Source organism: Anguilla anguilla, chromosome 2 (genome assembly GCF_013347855.1).
Source record: "Anguilla anguilla isolate fAngAng1 chromosome 2, fAngAng1.pri, whole genome shotgun sequence".
NCBI lineage: Eukaryota > Metazoa > Chordata > Actinopteri > Anguilliformes > Anguillidae > Anguilla > Anguilla anguilla.
The window spans coordinates 10,673,864-10,689,518 of record NC_049202.1 but is presented as its reverse complement, the minus strand read 5'-3'; the positions used below and the strand labels follow the sequence as shown (position 1 = coordinate 10,689,518).

Here is a 15,655-nt window from a genome sequence, read left to right as displayed (position 1 = left end):
ATTCATATAAATTAACTGTGGAAACATGTCAAGAAGAGATGGATGAAAGCTAGATGTTATCCCTGCTGTGGATAGTAAAATAGATGCAGTTACCACGTTAAAATGCAACTTGCTGTTTGTCAGGGTGAAGGCGTGGCCTACAGAGGTAGAGTTCTCATTGAGCTTACCACTGCACTTGACGGGAAGGCCGACAAGCCTGTGGATGACATCCCGAACGATGACATTTTGGTGGCACAGGTAACAGAACGTGATTTCCAATGGCTGTTTTCCAGACGTGGTGTTTCCTCAGTGAGTGAAACCGGTCTTCGTGTTTCTCTTTTTGTTAGAAATACCAGCGGAGGAGGAAGTACTGTTTGTGTGTGGTGTTCCACGGTGCCTACATGCTGCAGGAACCAGGGGAACCCATCCAGTTTGAAGTCAGCATCGGAAACTATGGCAACAAGCTGGATGCAACCTGCAAGCCCCTGGCATCAACAACCCAGTACAGCTGTGCTGTGTTTGATGGTGAGAGACCAGGGGGGTATCAGCTTGCAAACTGATTTTATTTATTTATTTTATTTTAAATTTTTGAAGTTGCATTCATAGTGTAGCTGGGAGGTTTTACTTAAAATTATCATTCCTGGAAGAAGTATTACAAAATGGACCCCAAATCTAGTGAAAGTATTCAGTTAGACATATCAGACACACACCTCTTATAGTTCTTACTGTACTAATTTCCAGATTCATATACCATAACAGATAATTTTTTAAGAAATGTAACAATACTATGTCTTGTGAATGTACTTGTTTAATTATTATTGTTTTAGATGCATTTTAATAAAACTGTATTTCAGCACATTAAGATTTTCACCTTGACTTTACATAGGTAACCACTACTACTACTTGCCATGGGCGAACACAAAACCCGTTGTCGTTCTCACATCATTTTGGGAGGACATAAGCCACCGTCTGGACTCAGTGAACATCCTTCTGTACATCGCCGAGCGGCTGGTGAGGCCGTTTGATTGGCTGTGCTGAATGTTTGCCTTTGCATTTTTTGTACAATCAATGGGCATGTGAACTGTAAAAAAGGGTTTTGTAAATATGAATGAGTATTGAACTCCTGATAAGTCAAGTTCTTTCTGTTTCAGCAATCTAATATCACCTCTTTGAAGACTGCTATTCTTGCGAAGGCCACAGAAGCTCGGCTGGCAGAGATCTGGCTGAAGCTAGTGAACCAAGTAATTGAGGACCTCAGCAGGTAGAGCATAGATATTAAGCTACCACAAGTGATAGCATGTGGGTTTCTTGGCATGCTTTTTAACTGGATGTATCAGTTTTATGATACAGAGCATTTATAAATGAGCCTTCACTGAAGGGAAGATGAGTGAGCGTGTGCTAGCTACTGTCCATGCAACTAAACTCTTTCCCTGAGGTACACATGCATTAGTCTTTTTCTACAGGAGGGTTCAGTTGATCTCAGAGTAGAAACCGTGTAATCAATGTGCTTATTTTTGTGTGTGGCAGCTGTCAAATGCCGGATCTGGAGGGGAAGCCTAATCTGACGGCCCTGGACATTCAGAAGAAGAAGCTCCGGGACAGCGGCCTGGACTTGATCCGAGTCGGGGCGCTGCGGATGAAGGAGGAGGCCACCAATGTGAAGGAGACGCTGGGGGAGATCGAAGGCTGGCTGGACAGGCTGAAGGAGCTGGCCGAGGAGGTTATACACATGCACACACACAAACACGCACACACGCACACACATGCACACACACACATACATACACATGCATACATGCACACACACACATACATACAGATACACTCACACACACACGCATACACGCACACACACGCACACACATACACACACACAAACACACGCAAACACACACACACACCCACACACCCCCCCCCCCCCCCACACACACACACGCATGCACACACCCAAACTGCTTGAACTACTCATAAATGATAATGGCAATAAGACGAGCACGAAGCCCCACGACCCCACAGCGCGGCTGAACCGCGTCTGTCTCCTCAGCCCCAGAACAGCATGCCTGACGTCATCATCTGGATGCTGCGCGGGGAGAAGAGGGTGGCCTGCGCTCGAGTCCCAGCCAATAAAGTGCTGTACTCCACCTACAGCGAGAAGGCATGTGGGCAGTACTGCGGCAGGACTCAGACCGTCTTTCTGCAGGTATGGGATGCCCAGGTGGGCAGCGCGATCAAAAGACACAGCTGTTCTCTTCCTGCTAGTTAGCAGCAGCTCTAGGGTAATTGTAATTCAGTAGTTTTATTTGATGCACTTGAAAGTACTGAGAAATAAAACAAGCAAATGCCAAACAACCAATTGCATAATACACCACTACAGGTGACTAGGAGCACAGTAAAGTCAGCTATCTGTTGTAACTGTAATAATGGCATTACATATTTTCAAATAATATTTATAATTCTAATATAATACTAGTAATGTGTTAAATCAGTAATTGGTGTACTATGGCTAATGTATTGTAGACCTGAGATGAATGATTGTGCACAGTTACATGTTCAGTGTTTCAGTGTTAAATCAACTCTTTCCATGTACAAGTGATCCCTAGTGGACTCAATATGTACTCTCTTAGAGCTGAATTGACACCAGACATTTTACTGTATAGGGATAATCTGAATGGATAATTTATAGTTTTGTTGACATTTCTCCCAGTACCCCATGGACAAAGACAAAGGATTGAAGGTTCCAGTTCAGGTCCGGGTCAACATGTGGATGGGCCTGTCTACTCATGAGAAGAAGTTCAACAGCTTTTCAGAGGGAACCTTCAGTGTCTTTGCAGAACTGGTAATTCAATTCTGCTACACAAGCAGTGTCTTGTATGTAATAAAATGCACTGATGGCAGGTTTATCCCTCACCCCTCCTCGCTCCCCCAAACAGTATGAAAACCAGGTCGAGATGTTCGGGAAGTGGGGAACCACTGGTCTGGTGGGTCGCTACAAGTTCTCTGACGTAACTGGCAAGTTGAAGCTGAAGCAAGAGTACTTCCTGCCCCCTAGTGGCTGGCAGTGGGACAGCGAATGGTTCGTGGATCCAGAGAAGACGTGAGTTAAAGCACTCAAATGTGAAAACCTATTTTTGGCTGCCTTTTGATCGGGTCAGGCGACTATATTACACTAGATCTCTCGTGTTTGAGAAACTGGACAACGAGAAAGATGAAGGTCTGAATCTTTCACTAGGGGCTTTGCTGTTGCACATTTCTGAGTGAGGGTGAATGTGTAAATATCCATCTGCACAAATTATTGAAAAGTAAAATTTACTTATGTGTGTATTCCCTTGGACAACGGTGTATGATATGGAAATGCTTAATACGGTGTTATGGTGCCAAACACTGTCTCTAGCACCTAGAAACTGTAAAACTTTAAACAAACGCTGCGGTATAGACGTGTTCAGTTCAGGAACCACCTTGCCATCCGCACCCAGAACACAATCAGAGGAAACAGGAGACGTTTAGAGTGGCCCTTTATCCTGCCAGCTGGCAGCGCACCCGCTGTTTATATTTCCACAGTCTGGTGTGCGTGAATGTCCGCGGTGTTTCCAGTCTGGGGGTTTTCCCTCTGATTCGAGCCATACGTGGCTGGTGAGCTGCGTGGCGTGTGCATCTGTCGGACGGGGTGTGTTTGTGTGTATGTTCGTCAGATTGCTGACGGAGGCCGACGCGGGGCACACGGAGTTCACGGACGAGGTCTTCGAGAACGAGACGCGCTTCCCCGGGGGGGACTGGAAGGCTGCCACCGAACCTTACACCAACGTGGTGAGGACCGCGGATCCGCTTTTAACGGTGTCATGGCGGACAGACCTCTCACTTTTGCTCCTGCGTGAATGAATATGCCCACTTTATTAATGTCTGCGTGGAAAGCACTTCCGTTTACTACTGTCAGTCAGAGAACCTTTCCCACTTTGACACTCTTGGTTAGAAATATGGGCCCACTTTAAACACTGTCTGATCGATCAGCAAATCCACTGTGACAACTGCCATAATGGAAGTCCCCATTTCATGCATGAAATTCCCTCACTTAAGCTCACAGTCACTGTATCATACTGTATCTATCTATATTTCATCAGATTATGTTGAAATGAGATGAACTGGAAAGGAGACAAATATTTAATATTCCTTTCATTTGGATACAATATAATAATAAAATACGCTTGAGCTTGGTCTCGGGTTTGGTCCTACACCTCACAGAACAGAAATATGATGCCGGAACATGAGGAATACAGGGAGAGGCACCCATTGGAGCATGTGGGTATGAATGGATTTGCTCCAGTTTTGGAAGGCTTTTGATGTGGCTGGTTGGTGGTGTCTTGCAGAACGGGGAGAAGATGCCAGGCCCCAACGAACTCAAGTGTCCTACAGGCTGGCAGTGGGAGGACGCCTGGAGTTTCGATGTCCACCGAGCCGTGGATGAACAAGGTGATGTGCAACTCCTGGTTGTTTTGCTTACCATCTCAGAGTAAAGGTGGTCACATGTGGGTTTATGACCCAAAAAATGACATACTGGTCTTATTTGTTTCAGTTATGACACTAACATTTGTTACCTTCAATGGTTTGCTGTCAGTTTGTTTTACTGTTAATGACAGTTTTTTTTTTCTTTCTACAATTTAACAAGGGTTAAAAATGAGCTGAACTGAGTGTGTGATGAGCTTGCGTGTGTTTGGGTCTAGGCTGGGAGTATGGTGTTACCATTCCCCCTGATGATAAACCCAAGTCCTGGGTGTCGACAGAAAAGATGTACCACGTTCACAGGAGGAAGAGGATGATCAGGCTACGTAAGAGGATTCCAGGCGTCAGTTCGCCAGTTGAGGTGAAGGGAAATGGTCGTTATGAAACTGAAACGTGATTGGTCTCGGTGACCGAGCTGTGCTGGCACGCGCTTGCGGTAACTTTCCCCTGTTCTCCTGTGGGGCCCACTGATCAACAGAAGAGGGATCAGGATGAGATGGAGGGCTGGGAGTACTCGTCTCTGATTGGCTGGAAGTTCCACAGGAAAGAACGTTCTTCGGACTCCTTCCGCCGCAGACGCTGGCGAAGGAAGATGGCTCCCGCCGAAATGCTGGGAGCTTCTGCCATCTTCAAACTGGAGGGGGGGCTGGTGAGCAGACCCTGTGAACAACTGAAGCAGCTTGAAACATTAGTTTGATTATACCTTCAATCAGGATTCAGGGAACATACCTATTTATTTCCAGTATTTCTTTTTTGATGAGTTGAAGCTGTGCCTTATAAATGTTTGTACACGTTAAAGTTAGAGTCCGTCTGAGGTTTGCCTGTCTGCTTGATTTAAAGGGGGTTGATCACGATGAATCAGAGAAAGAGGATGCTACAAAACTGTTCGGTGCCAACACGCCGACCGTTTCTTGCTGCTTTGACAGTGAGTCATTTTCAAAACATTTCAGTTGAATTAAAATAGTAGTAGTTCTTGGTACTATTGTTCTATCATGGCTCTGCCATTACTTTTCTGTAGTCTGATATTCAGTGGAGGAGAAATTTATACTGTCCTCCTAAAAATGTAGAATTTTAACAGAATTGTTTTCTATAAAATATGAACAACTGGTATTCCATCAATCCCCTTTGATTTCTACAAAACAAAATTGAGTTTTAATATCGACACATTGACATTAGGGTTCCTATAATTCTCAGTGTAGCATTAGTTTTCCTTAATTTGTGATAAGTAACTGTATTTTCTTGGCAGGGACACACGTGTACCATCTCAGGGTTTATGTTTACCAAGCTAGAAACCTCATCGCAAAGGACAAAGACAGCTTTTCAGGTAAGCAATTCAAAACCAATCATTTATACTCTGATATTCCACTGAGAGATGTTGAAATTCAGTATGAAACGTGCTGTGTAGTATACTTCATATGGCTGTATAACTAATAAATATCCCCCCCCCCCCTTATTTTAGATCCATATGCCCATGTGTCCTTCGCACATGTGAGCAAAACGACAGAGACCATAAAGGCTACCTTGAACCCAGCATGGGACCAGACCCTTATCTTCGATGACGTGGAAATATATGGGGACCCTCAGACCATTGCCCAGGACCCACCCAACGTGGTCCTCGAGCTCTACGACAGTGACCAAGTGGTGGGTGTGGTTTTGCACTGGGAATTTCCACAGTCTCCAGAATTATTTAGGATTTTGAATACAGTCTGCATCAAGTATACGAATTACACACTTTTGTCCACTGTAAGTGAGTGACAGCATTGCGGAAGAACGTTCTGTGTAAATGTATAAAAATAATGAAGAGAATAACCAGATTGTTGTGATGGACTGAGTGATGTAAGTAGTGTTAGTGTTAGTGTTAAAGGGGAATTGCACTTTCAAACACATATGGGCTTATTTTGTTTATATTGTCCTTCTAATGAATGTGTCGACCTTCATTTTTCGATTAGTTATTTTGTTTTAAATGTCTAACGTTAGAAACAAGGACCTATTTTTTTTAGCGCATGTCCACATAGTAGTATGGTTTCCGGTTTTTTTCTTCTTCTTCAAAGAAAAGCATAGCGTTGAAGTTGCGCAATGATATGCTGCCTAGGTCTACTTCCTGAATTTGTAAAAGTAAGCAACGAAACATCGTAAAATATTAACAAAACGAAATAACTGATCGAAAAATGAAGGTCGACATATTCATTAGAAGAAAATTAGAAATAAAATAAGCCCATACGTGTTCTAAAGTGTAATTCCCCTTTAATGTTAGTAAGAAAAAAAAAGCCACTGCATGCCTTGTGACAGTAGTTAGCGCCGGAAATGAGAGAATTCTTTGTGCCCCAGGGTAAAGACGAGCTGCTAGGCCGGAGCATGTGCCCCCCCCTGGTGAATCTGAACCCCAGCATGGAAGTGTCCCCCAAACTGCTGTGGTTCCCTGTCATGCAGAGGGGGGAGCGTGCTGGGGAGGTGCTCGTGGCTGCTGAGCTCCTTCTGAAAGTCAAGGTACCGTGGCGCGTGTCACTCCTTCCTTGGGGGTCACCTGATGTGTGGAGGTTGGCTGGTAGTTGTAGTTTTACAGGACTCGCCAGCGATGCTGTTTGATGACCTGCTGGTGTTCTTTCCCTCTGACTCCAGGGAAATGAGGCTGACCTCCCCATCGTGCCTCCCAAACGGGCTGAGAACCTGTACATGGTCCCCCAGGGGATTCGACCTGTGGTGCAGCTCACAGCCATCGAGGTAGACCTGGCATCCCTCAACCCTGGCCACAATAGGATAGGAGACTAAGGCTATGTAAAGCCCTAGACTAATACTGCCTTCTGAAAGATTTCCTGACTTAAATAGCCATTTTGATTGGATTGTATGGGTCTGTATGCATGATGGTTTTATAACTCTGCCCACTGTGCGGTTCAGGAAGCCACTATTTCCATCACCAAAGCAGTGGTGTTGAATGTATTTATTTAAAATGGAGGAAAGTACTGTGGACACCAAGCTGTGTGGTGGACACTAATCTTTGTGTCTGTGTGTGGCGGGGGGGGGTTTCAGATTCTGGCCTGGGGTTTACGCAACATGAAAACGTACCAGCTGGCCGCAGTGTCCTCCCCCAGTCTCATCGTAGAGTGCGGAGGGGAGATGATTGAGTCGGCGGTCATCAAGAACGTAAAGAAGAGCCCCAACTTCCCTGGATCTGTTCTCTTCCTTAAAGTGGTAAGACCCCTCTTGCTCATTACACAGCCAAGTAATTAGCTCTCCTGGAAGATGCCATCAGTTTGTGCTCATACGTTAATAAAAAGTTATAAAGTATTTACAATTAATAATATTTCTCTGTTGTCGTTTCAGATTTAAGCTAGAATTCAAACTGTGGATGTTGGGTATGTTATAAGCTATATGACTGATTCTGTTCAACTTCGATTCTGCAGCTTCTTCCCAAAGAGGAGATGTACACGCCTCCTATTGTGTTGAAGGTGATTGACCACAGGCCTTTCGGGAGAAAGCCCGTCGTAGGACAGTGCACCATCTCCTCCCTGGAAGATTTTCGCTGTGATCCCTACACCACCAAGGCTGAAGTAGCCATGACATCTAAAGGTACGCGCTGATTTCTCAGGCATTCCTATTCACAATGTATGCTGCCGCCTTCTGGTGGAAAGTAAATATAACCGCCAATGCACTGGAACTACAACTACTACAGTGCTTGAAAATATTTCTTAATGCTTGCAAATTGAACAACCATACAAATGCTTCAGATATTGAGAATGAGTTTGCCAATGTGTAAAATGGCATTCATTACAACTATACTGCCTTTAACTGCTTTAACTTCTGCAGTTTGCCACTTATCTGGATTTTAGTGTAATAGTTCATACTTATATACATAAACAGTGTACTGCTGCCTCTCGCCCAGTGCATGCTGGGATAGGCTCCAGCACAAACCACCCCCCCCCACCCCCCCAGACCCTGACCAGGATACACAGGTATAGATAATGGATGGATGATGTGCTTAAGAATGTTCCGGTAGATATGTGGCTGCTGGATGTTTGATAGAGGTAAATGCATACAGACTGCATGAATGCTCTTTGCTTTCTGTGCCAGTGGCTCTCATGGCAGCCAAGGACAAGGACTGCGTCGTTGAAATGGAGGACAGACGGCCTCTCTTGGCAGCTCAGGTACCTTTGTTACTCAGAGGAGCACGCTCAACGAGTTTAATTTAGTCAGATTAAATTAGTTTCATTTGGCTTTCTCAGATATGGGGCAGTTCAGGCTTTATGCGAAAGCAAAAATGAATTGACTCAAGTGACAGAGTGACCATGTGACTGGCTGCTCTGGGGAATCAAGTGTTGTTAGTCAGTTACTCAGTACAGATTGCTTATATATGTATATCCATCAGAATGGTAACTTTGTTGTGTACACACATGCATAACTTCCACGTTAACATTTTAAATATATTGTATTTAAAATGTTAATGGTATGCCTAACAATATATATATATATATATATATATAATAATGTAATAATAAGATATAAGTAATAATATAATGTATAGAATAAATGATTTTAGTATAACGTATTATGTGCGGTTGCATATAACATTGAAATGTGCAGAACGGTGAGCGCAACCATGCTTTTCATTGTCCTGCCTGTTCATGCTTTTGTTATAATCCTGTCAACTTTGTGTTATCTGTGATAGAATGAATTACCTGTTGTACAAGTGACATAAAACACAAGTAAGAAAATTTAAAGAGTTCGACTACAGACAGGATTGGCCACAAACCAGTGTTTGCTCCTTTCTTTCCGTACTGTACTACTAATACTAACCAGCCTCACTTTCGTTATTGTTGCTTCAATAACCGGTTTATTTTTAAATGCAAGTTTGTGTACTAGAAACAGATACAGTGCTCCCTCCTCATAGCTGCACCTATGAGAATGCGGTGAGATTCATTATTCTATGTCACAGGGATGGGGGCGAGGAGGATCGTATCTGTTTCTGGAGCTGCCAATTTCTACCAACCTCTGCTAATTATTTAATTAGCCCAATAATATGTGTATTATTTTAATTAGCCCAGATATATGATTTAACAATTATTGATGAGCTCAAAAATTAGAGCTGATGCCCATTTTTGTGTACCTATATGAAATCTTTTACTGTGGTCTAATGTACAATTGCTACATAGACATAAATAGCTATTTGAGCAAGGCTAATTGCGAGAAGCATAAACCTGCATACGAACTGGCCCTCCCTGAAAAAAAGGAACTGCCACCTCCTGCAGTATCACATCTCAGAATCCCCATTATAAACATTTACAGGATTCTGTGTGACCTGTCCCAATGTGAGTGTCCCATGGCTCATATTATAATGCAGGAGGACGGTATGGCTGGGCAGTATAAGGGGGAATTTCACTGGGGCTAATTAACACCTTATTTCTTAGAGGGGTCTATTGAATTTTAAAGGGAACCTTCATTGACAAAAAAGTCCAAATGCAGAGAAAATGAAATTAATTCTCATTTGGCTCCTGTTTAAAAATAGCTTTTTTTAATTTAAAAAGGTTGACCATTGTAAACATAGCATAGCAATGATCTATGGGATTGCTGGCTTTCTGGCTTTAAAGTCACTCTTTTAGAAGGGGAATTGTCTGTTCTTGGTAGCCAGGAGTATAGTTTTTATGGTTGCTGATTTACATAAATTTATTTGCATTCAAACAAATGCCAAATTGGTGTCTGTTAACACCTCCCCGGAAAGTGGAACTTTGTCAGGGAGTCCGAAATCCCAAAGGACATTGGTCCATTGTGTTTATAAACAACGGCGTCTGCCTTTTTAAATGCAGATAACAAAAAAAGAGCAAGCAGTTTAAAAATGGGAACCAAATGACCGATAGTCTTTATTAACCATTCTCAGCACTTTTTCCAATGTTTTTTTTTTCCATTGGAGGTCCTGTTTAAAGGATGACTCTCCAGTATTAAGAGTGTCCTTTAACATTCTGAATTGCAGTTTACGCACAGTATGTCAGCAGCTGTCAGCAAAATGACCTCCACTTCTGTCCATCTTGTATGTAAGGTCCTGAGCTGAAAGCTGTGTTGGGTCTGTCACTTTTTTGGTTCTGAGGTTTCTTTGTCACAATGCTTTAATCTCTCCTCTTCTCGTCACTGTCTTCTTCAGAGGGATTTTGGAATGAAAGAAGCTGAAGGTGTGAGTATGATGTCCAAATGCACTTGATGTAGTTATTTCTTAAATTCAGGCCCTCAAAATAATACCATTGGCAACAATATCTTGGTTTCAAATTGACTTCAGTTTATGTATATTTGATCCGGTAAAATGACAATGTATACACAAATTCATAGTTTACACTAAATAGGCTATTCCCTTCAGCTATGATCGGTTTCTCTTATTCTTCAAAATTTCCCTTGCATTTTGTGAAATGGACAGTTATTTTGCTGTTAAAATAATAAATGCTTAAATTTTGCCCTCCCCTGCTGTACTCCCCACTAGTCTTGTTGGCTCCAGGGCTTACTTGCAAAAGAGATGTCAATCTCAATGTGACTATCCTGGTTAAATAAACGGCACATAAATACAAATAAATAAAAGACTAGATATGACGGAATCTGTCTTAAAATGCCATTCCCACTTATTTAAAAACCAAAATACATATATTTGTGTGCATATGGTTCATATTACAGGCTAGGTAGAAATTATGTACTACATTTGAAACTCTTTGATATACCAAAATTAAATTCTTCAATTCTTGAACGCTCAAGTTGACTTGGACTTCATACACTTCTGATGTATACATTTACTCTGTCACTTTCTCCAAAATCACCTGCACAAGGCCCAGGTATACGGATTTGGGTGCACAAAGAAAAATAATTGGTGCATTAAAGGAAAATTACAATGATTGAACAATAAAAGCTGGATTATGAAGAGAAAATTACACTGCATGCCTTAATTCATACTGTTGAAAATTGACTGTGCATTTTATAAAATCAAAGTCTCGGACTTGAGTTGAGGATTGTTAGATTTGAAATTTAATGTCACAGCTGTAGTACAACAGAAATCCATTTCATTTCCAGTTTGAGAAAAGATCTCAAACAATTGCATACCTCCTCTACATAGAAAGAAGACCAATGTTTAACACTGTGGAATAAGACCATAGTGTTCATGTCTATGGCTTCAATATTGTCAGCAATGGAAGACATTGTGTGCCGTGAAATTCAATCGACATTTTGATAAAAACGCTGCTATTTTTTTTATGAAAATGAGAAGTTTCCAAAAAAATGTACACATCAATGATTATATTGAAAGAAGGTATGCAATAACAGGGTTACTGCTTTCAAATATTTAGATTGTTTTCCCTGTAACAGTAAGACTGATTTAAATCTAGGTAATTCTAGATGTCAGAAGTCATTAAATAATGAGTTCACATATTAGCATACCTTTGAAACTTACTTTTCTGATTTTCTGTCTTTCATGACATGGGGTCTCATCCTTTTTTCCAAACAGCAAGCAGAAAAGGTGAGCACCTGAATTGATTCTGTATGTTTTATACATTAATGATATTTAAAAGATTGTATGAAATAATTTTGAAATGATCCAAAAGTATATTTACACACAACTTTCAGAAAATAATGTGGCGTTAATATTTACGGCTTTAAGTCGTTATATTTATGTCGTACTGCGTTTCATGCAATTGTATTGTTCCTTCAGTCAGCTCAGTCTCATTGATTACATAGGAAAAAGAAACAGTGGATTGGTGGAGTAAGTTCTATGCCTCCACTGGAGACCATGAAAAGTGCATGCCGTACCTGCAGAAAGGATATGATACCTTAAAGGTGAGATAACAATGGTTCAAATGAATAATTTGTCATTGTATAATTAATAGGCATCTTCATGTTTGGAGTTATTTCAAGTGTCGCAAAATTGAGAAAAAGTTACATTAGCGTGTTGTCTCTGCTTTCAGATTTATGACTGCAACCTCGAGGATGTTCCCGAGTTTCGGGGGCTCACCGACTTCTGTGAGACCTTCAAACTGCAGAGGGGCAAGTCGGGCGACAAGGACGACGACCCGAGTGTGGTGGGAGAATTCAAGGTGAGGCCAACGCTCTTAGATTTATTCTGATTACATTAATGACTTCTCATGAGCTTGAGTCTTATTTTGAGTGGAGTTGTTTTATTATGCATCAAATACATGCCCTCTTTCTCACTGTGTAACTGAGACATTTTTGACCTTCACATCTTTCATTACACTGAGGCCTTCAGCAGATGCTCTGGATAAGAAAAAGCATGCGCATGTTCACCGTGCTCTGGTTATTTTCAGGGGTCCTTCAGGGTGTACCCTCTGTCAGATGACCCTGGCGTTCCTGCTCCCCCTCGTCAGTTTCGAGAGCTGCCTGACAGTGGACCTCAGGAGTGTTTGGTCAGGATCTACATCATCCGTGCCCTTCAGCTGCAGCCCAAGGACAACAACGGCATGGTGGGTCCACATCACATTACAGCTCACTGTGGGTCTCAAACACTGTTGTCTTTGCAGTGTGTGAGTACAGTACACAAACCATGATGCTTTTATTTCCTCAGTGTGATCCGTATATTAAGATCTCTATGGGCAAGAAAACAGTTGAAGACCGAGATCACTACCAGCCAAACACCCTAGACCCAGTGTTTGGAAGGTAATTCAAAATCGTCTGGAAAGCAGTTTTCAGTGAAGTCTGTTTTCAAAAAATGTACAGCTAAAAATGCTCTCCTGTTGTGTTTTCTTGTTATAGAATGTTTGAACTTTCCTGCTTCCTTCCTCAAGACAAAGATCTGAAAATCTCCATCTATGACTACGATTTGTTGAGTCGTGATGAGAAAGTCGGGGAGACCGTGATTGATCTGGAAAATCGGTTTCTGTCTCGCTTTGGTTCATATTGTGGGCTACCCCAGACATACTGCATGTACGTAATTGTATTATTTGTTGTGAACTGCATCTAACAAGACAACTATGTGGCATAGTGACAGGGGTGCTAGGCTTGAGATCGGTTGCCAGGTTAAATGTCATTTGGGAGCACTGTGCCTGAGGATATAGTTCTATTAGACTGAATGAAATGCAAAACATGAGAAACACTAGCTGTGTAGCATCTGCTAACTGAATAATTGATGCCTAACCTCCTCATTAGTACTGGAAGTATAAGTACCCAGATGAAGCTTCACACAACACTTTCAGTATGTTTTTGAAATTGGCTGTATTGATGTACTTGAATCTTTCTTGTTGTCCCTGCCAACAGCTCTGGGATAAACCAATGGCGAGACCAGCACAAACCCTCTCAGATCTTGCAGAATCTGGCTAGGCTGAGAGGAGTCCCACCGCCCTTCACGGGAGACAATGGCAACACGTTAACTTTCCAAGGCCAAGAGTACAGCCTTTCTGAATTTGGTACACTTGGTTCCTAAAATATAATAGGTGCATTGGCTAAAGGCACACGGGAGATTTTCTTCTGCAGATTATAAAAGAGAGCTGCTGCAAGCCATGAAATTGTGGGATATCAGTCACGTTTGGATTTATTGATGCATTCATTCAGGGGTCTTCATGTTTACCGGGACCTGTTGCTGATTGTTTCAGCTGATAATGTCCGTCTCGGTGTGCTTTATTCAAACACAGAAGCCAACAAGGAGATCCACCAGCACTTGGGCCCGCCCAACGAGCGCATCGCTCTGCACGTGCTCAGAACGCAGGGCCTGGTGCCCGAGCACGTGGAGACCAGAACGCTGTACAGCAGCTTCCAGCCGACGCTGTCTCAGGTCTGTGCCGCTCCTGTGTCGCTCACACGGTCCTTTTTCAGTCGCTGGAATAAATCTGTTCTCATTTTCATTCCCTCCATGTTTAGGGAAGGGTTCAAATGTGGGTGGACATATTCCCAAAAAGCCTCGGCATCCCCGGGCCCCCCTTCGACATCGCGCCCCGCAAAGCGAAAAAGTGAGGAGCTGGCCTCGAGTTAATTTACAAATCGGTAACTCGCTTTCGTCTATCAGCACGCTTTATCCTTACGTTTCTTTCTTTTCTTACGCTCAACAGGCATTTCTTGCGTGCCATCATCTGGAACACAACCGATGTCATTTTGGACGAAACCAGCATCACCGGGGAGCACATGAGTGACATCTACGTCAAAGGGTAATGCTGTTCGGAGGGGATTATTTTAGCAAGATTTTACATTTATCCTGTCAGTCATGCATTTGTCATAAATCAAATTTACAATGGTAATGTTATATACAAAGACACTGTTTCAGTCGTGCCACAGCTAAACAAGACTCAATCAAGTTTGGATGTTGCTGTTGTGTGGACCACTAGGTGGATGCCGGGAATGGAAGAGGACAAGCAAAAGACTGACGTCCACTACAGGTCCCTGGATGGAGACGGAAATTTCAACTGGAGATTAGTTTTTGGCTTTGACTACTTGCCTGCTGAACAGCTGTGCCTCGTGTCCAAAAAAGTGAGTCAGTTTAATGACTGGTTAAACAAACAGTCATTTTGGTTAAACAAACATTTAAAGTGTGAAGAGAACAACAAAAGTCCTTCAGGTGGTTCTATTCCTGGCTCATGAACAAAACGGTTTACGTAGCTAATTCCGTGTAATCATGACCACTCCCAATGTTTATTTTATGCTGTTCCTTTTCAGGCAGCAGCATATAGTTATGACAGTAATAAGGTAATTCTTTTACCACAGGAACATTTTTGGAGTCTTGACAAAACCGAATTCAGGATACCCCCGAGGCTGATTGTTCAGATTTGGGATAACGACAAATTCTCACTGGATGACTACTTAGGTGAGAGGTATTTTATGTCTTTCAGGAAGTAAAATGAAACACTTTGATATTGTATGCTACAACTTGCAACATAATCAGTCAGTTGGTTGTGTCTAACTGATTCTAAATTGTGTACACATCAGTGATTGTGATATCCTATACTGTTTTTTCTGCAACAGGCAGCATTGAACTGGATTTGCAGAACTTGATCCCCCCAGCCAAGACGTCAGAAAGGTGCAGCTTGAAAATGCTCCCAGATCTGGGCGGAGCTGCCCCTCCCAAAAACGACCTCACGAAATCACTGTTTGCTCAGAAGTCTGTCAGAGGCTGGTGGCCATGCATGATTGAGAAAGACGGAAACAAAGAGTTGGGCGTGAGTAAACTGGCTGATACAAGACAGTATTGAGCAATGAGAGCTCAAAGTATTAACCCTTACAT

At 42.5% G+C, this 15,655-nt stretch overlaps 1 protein-coding gene across 4 annotated transcripts in view; it reads left to right on the top strand.

Moving 5' to 3' along the window:
- Positions 1-15,655, top strand: part of LOC118219442 (myoferlin-like) — a 32,512-nt gene that overhangs the window by 14,971 nt on the left and 1,886 nt on the right. For 2 of the 4 annotated variants that reach the window (XM_035402593.1, XM_035402596.1), the window contains 34 exons: positions 124-237; positions 327-504; positions 866-990; positions 1,131-1,240; positions 1,507-1,699; positions 2,024-2,179; positions 2,684-2,815; positions 2,910-3,073; positions 3,669-3,783; positions 4,341-4,443; positions 4,695-4,834; positions 4,952-5,122; positions 5,314-5,398; positions 5,720-5,797; positions 5,933-6,114; positions 6,802-6,960; positions 7,093-7,194; positions 7,501-7,662; positions 7,875-8,040; positions 8,542-8,615; positions 10,436-10,492; positions 11,942-11,953; positions 12,172-12,270; positions 12,399-12,527; positions 12,756-12,911; positions 13,013-13,104; positions 13,201-13,371; positions 13,702-13,850; positions 14,076-14,215; positions 14,302-14,390; positions 14,490-14,585; positions 14,763-14,904; positions 15,139-15,238; positions 15,397-15,590. In XM_035402593.1, coding sequence (XP_035258484.1) covers positions 124-237; positions 327-504; positions 866-990; positions 1,131-1,240; positions 1,507-1,699; positions 2,024-2,179; positions 2,684-2,815; positions 2,910-3,073; positions 3,669-3,783; positions 4,341-4,443; positions 4,695-4,834; positions 4,952-5,122; positions 5,314-5,398; positions 5,720-5,797; positions 5,933-6,114; positions 6,802-6,960; positions 7,093-7,194; positions 7,501-7,662; positions 7,875-8,040; positions 8,542-8,615; positions 10,436-10,492; positions 11,942-11,953; positions 12,172-12,270; positions 12,399-12,527; positions 12,756-12,911; positions 13,013-13,104; positions 13,201-13,371; positions 13,702-13,850; positions 14,076-14,215; positions 14,302-14,390; positions 14,490-14,585; positions 14,763-14,904; positions 15,139-15,238; positions 15,397-15,590 — 4,335 coding nt within the window. Of the gene's footprint in view, positions 1-123; positions 238-326; positions 505-865; positions 991-1,130; positions 1,241-1,506; positions 1,700-2,023; positions 2,180-2,683; positions 2,816-2,909; positions 3,074-3,668; positions 3,784-4,340; positions 4,444-4,694; positions 4,835-4,951; positions 5,123-5,313; positions 5,399-5,719; positions 5,798-5,932; positions 6,115-6,801; positions 6,961-7,092; positions 7,195-7,500; positions 7,663-7,874; positions 8,041-8,541; positions 8,616-10,435; positions 10,493-10,603; positions 10,634-11,941; positions 11,954-12,171; positions 12,271-12,398; positions 12,528-12,755; positions 12,912-13,012; positions 13,105-13,200; positions 13,372-13,701; positions 13,851-14,075; positions 14,216-14,301; positions 14,391-14,489; positions 14,586-14,762; positions 14,905-15,138; positions 15,239-15,396; positions 15,591-15,655 lie in introns of all 4 variants that reach the window. The other 2 variants (XM_035402594.1, XM_035402595.1) reach the window with 2 other exon arrangements.